This window comes from Limulus polyphemus, unplaced genomic scaffold, assembly GCF_000517525.1.
Source record: "Limulus polyphemus unplaced genomic scaffold, Limulus_polyphemus-2.1.2 Scaffold1760, whole genome shotgun sequence".
Lineage (NCBI taxonomy): Eukaryota > Metazoa > Arthropoda > Merostomata > Xiphosura > Limulidae > Limulus > Limulus polyphemus.
Window position 1 is genome coordinate 68,128 of NW_013667370.1, and position 3,925 is coordinate 72,052.

At 34.9% G+C, this 3,925-nt stretch overlaps 1 protein-coding gene across 2 annotated transcripts in view; it reads right to left on the reverse strand.

Annotated features, from left to right (window-relative positions):
• Positions 1-3,298: 3,298 nt before the first annotated feature.
• Positions 3,299-3,925, reverse strand: part of LOC106464853 (NEDD8-conjugating enzyme UBE2F-like) — a 10,616-nt gene continuing 9,989 nt past the window's right edge. For both annotated transcript variants that reach the window (XM_013925010.2, XM_022392650.1), the window contains exon 7: positions 3,299-3,656. In XM_013925010.2, coding sequence (XP_013780464.1) covers positions 3,603-3,656 — 54 coding nt within the window. In that variant the 3' untranslated portion in view covers positions 3,299-3,602. The remainder of the gene's footprint in view (positions 3,657-3,925) is intronic.

A 3,925-nucleotide genomic window follows, 5' to 3' on the forward strand; every position in this document is an offset into this window, starting at 1 on the left:
CTTGTATTAAAATATAAAACTGTGTGTATCAATCTGGTTGGCATATATTTAACTCGGCTTCAGACCATTCGAAACTGTAATATGTAACAAAGCATATTTCAGTAATTTGAATTCAAGAGTGTACTTCACTATCTTAACACTAGTTTTTTTCATACTAAGTTGGTTCTCCACAAAATCATCAATGTTCTTCTCAAATATGCATTTTGTAGCAAAAAATATATGAGGCGCTAGAACAGAATTTTCCAAAACTATTGTAATTTAACTAGTTTTCTCACTAAGCTATAAATAAGTTTAAAAATTTACATTAGTTGCTCAGAGAAGGACAACAAAATTGAGACTAAATATCTGCTTAAAAGTGCACAATGAAATAACAGTATAAGGAATCTTATAAAGAAAACACTGCACTTTCTATTGGTTATAAATAATTCAGTAGTAATGTCAGAGAGAATTAATGACTTTTTTGAAAGACCAAATGTTATGGGAGAAGCATATTATGTGGGCTTGACATTTTTTTTTATATTTCAGTAAAGCAGGTAGATTGGAGTTCTAAGTTTAAATTCTGGCATGTCAATATAAACAGTAAGTATTTCTAGTAAGTTAAATATTCACAAAATCATATCAGGGTTGAAATAAAATCTAAAGTAGGCAATTTGGAGCACTGTCATGTCATGCGACACAGAAATGAAGATTAAGAACCTTTTCAATATTTCCTTTTGAAACTAAGATGATATTAATATTTACATTATAAACTATCTTTTAAGACCAAGTTTATTGCCATAAATTGTTAATAAATTTGTTCAATTAAGTTTTGAATGTAACTATGTAAAAAATCATGACATGTGCACTTTGACACTTCAGTGATCATAGGCTTAAATCATTTTTGGAGGAGGAAGTTTCCTGTTGCACACTAGCAGAAGTATTGAACTATACCTGGAGAAGAAGATTCCTGTGGTGCATCAGCTAAAGTATTAAGGAATATCTGGAAAACAAAAAGAAGACATTTTTGTATGTTAGATATACATGACTGTTTAAGTTAATGAGAAAGTTATGATTTAGATAGTTTAAGTACAGAGTGAATGTTATTATTTTTAGAAGCGATAGTTTATCATAGTTTATGTGACTGTGTATGAATAATACATTGTGTAGTTCAATTGTTGTGAATTGGTGCTTACTGTATTATTGCATCATGTTATTAAAAACTTCTAAGTTTCTCATTTCAATTTACTATTATTGCATCACAAGATCGCGTAGTATGTGGAACATTCTAGGCCTCTGTCAGTCTATAAATATTCATACAAAATGTAGTTTGAGACAATATACAGTTAGTTAGATAGAGAGATTTAGACTGTTTGATTGTTAGTTTAGCCAAAAAAGGGCATATAGTGGCAATTTTAAAGTGAAATCATCACTGACTGTATAGTAATAACAGAGCAGAGAAGAATAATTCATCTTGTCAAATTGTGTTCTAAAGTAACTGAACCAGCCTGTATGGATTTTGATGAAAAAGAGACAATTATTTACAGTTCTGGATACAACTGTGATAACCAACAGTGTAATAAAAAATTTTTATACATATGTTTGACTTGTTTTAATACATTACTTTAAAAGAAGTGGAATATGTGCTGTTTGTTTATTGTTAAAATTTATTGCCAACAAGTCACAGACACCTACTCTAAGGAATCTGGCCCACACATACATAAAAACCTGACTCTGTAGTGCAAAAGCTGAAGTATTACACAATGTCTAGATGTGGAGGTTCCTGCAGTGCACTAGCTGAAGTATTAAACATTGCTTGGGGGAAGAGGTTCCTGTGGTGCACTAGCTGAAGTATCAAACAATGTCTGGAGGAGGAGATTCCTGTGGTGCACTAGCTGAAGTATCACAATATTTAGAAAAGGAGGTTCCTGTGGTGCACTAGCTGAAGTATTACACAATATCTGAAGGCGGAGGAGGTTATTGTGGTGCACCAGCTGAAGTATCACACAATGTCTGGAGGAGTAGGAGGTTATTGTGGTGCACTAGCTGAAGTATCACATAATGTCTGGAGGAGGAGGAGGTTATTGTGGTGCACTAGCTGAAGTATCACACAATATCTAGAGGAAGAGGTTCCTGTGGTGCACTAGCTTTAGTATTACCCAATGTCTGGAGGAGGAGGTTATTGTGGTGCACTAGCTGAAGTATTACACAATGTCTGGAGAAAAAAGTTATTGTGATGCACTAGTTGAAGTATTACATAATATCTAGAGAAGGAGGTTCCTGTGGTGCACTAGCTGAAGTATCAAACAATGTCTGGAAAAGGAGATTCCTGTGGTGCACTAGCTGAAGTATCACACAATATTTAGAGAAGGAGGTTCCTGTGGTGCACTAGCTGAAGTATCAAACAATGCCTGGAGGAGGAGGTTATTGTGGTGCACTAGCTGAAGTATTACACAATGTCTGGAGAAAAAAGTTATTGTGATGCACTAGTTGAAGTATTACACAATATCTAGAGAAGGAGGTTCCTGTGGTGCACTAGCTGAAGTATCAAACAATGTCTGGAAAAGGAGATTCCTGTGGTGCACTAGCTGAAGTATCACACAATATTTAGAGAAGGAGGTTCCTGTGGTGCACTAGCTGAAGTATCAAACAATGCCTGGAGGAGGAGATTCCTGTGGTGCACTAGCTGAAGTATCACAATATTTAGAGAAGGAGGTTCCTGTGGTGCACTAGCTGAAGTATCACACAATATTTAGAAAAGGAGGTTCCTGTGGTGCACTAGCTGAAGTATTACACAATATCTGACGAAGGAGGTTATTGTGGTGCACCAGCTGAAGTATCACACAATGTCTGGAGGGGGAGAAGGTTATTGTGGAAAACTAGCTGAAGTATCACACAATATTTAGAGGAAGAGGTTCCTGTGGTGCACTAGCTGAACTATTACACAATATTCAGAGGAAGAGGTTCCTGTGGTGCACTAGCTGAACTATTACACAATGTCTGGAGGAGAAGGAGGTTCCTGTGGTGCACTAGCTGAAGTATTACACAATATTTAGAGAAGGAGGTTCCTGTGGTGCACTAGCTGAAGTATTACACAATGTCTGGAGGAGGAAGTTATTGTGGTGCACTAGCTAAAATATTATTGTTTTTCTGAAAATAATGTTGTCATGGTGTGTTTAAGGAAGGTGTCACTGTGGTGTATGAAATCCTGATTGGATGTTAAAATTTTGTCAGTGAAAGTAGATGATAAGGAAAATGTTTCAATGTTGTATGAACATTAGATAACAAAAACTAGCTTCTAACACAATGAATCAAAACGACATAAAGATATTTTAGATCTTATTTTCCTTTGCACTGTACATGAATGTCAGAACAGTTGAGATACCTGAACTGTGTTCACATTGAGACAACTGACAGTCAGTTTGAATACAGTTCACTTACGGATGGCTGACAACAACCATATCTTCCTTTCTTGATTTTTGGATTTAAGATATACCAGCATTAGAACCATTTCACTGCCTTTTCAGAAGTGAGAATACACGTACATTATTTTCAAGCCAGCCAAGTTCAAATATGAAGTGCACACAAAGAAATTTGAAAAACACTTAAATCTTCAACTGATCTTTTCATCTCTTGGCATGTTGTTGAATATATTCTTTCACTTTAAGTTTAAATCCATCCTGAAAAAGAAAAGGGAGAGTCAATATGATGCAGAAGTCCTATAAAAAGTAACACATAATCATGAAGGTAGCAAAACTTAGTAAACTACCCCTGAACAAACACCTTCTCATATGCGAACATCCTAAAAAACACTTAAGCATAAGATTAATAGGTTGTAAATTAACAGCTAAAAAGTCAAAATTATATACAGGAATGTTAATAAAGCAGTAGAATAAATTATATATATATATATATATGTGTGTGTGTGTGTGTGTGTGTGTGTGTGTGT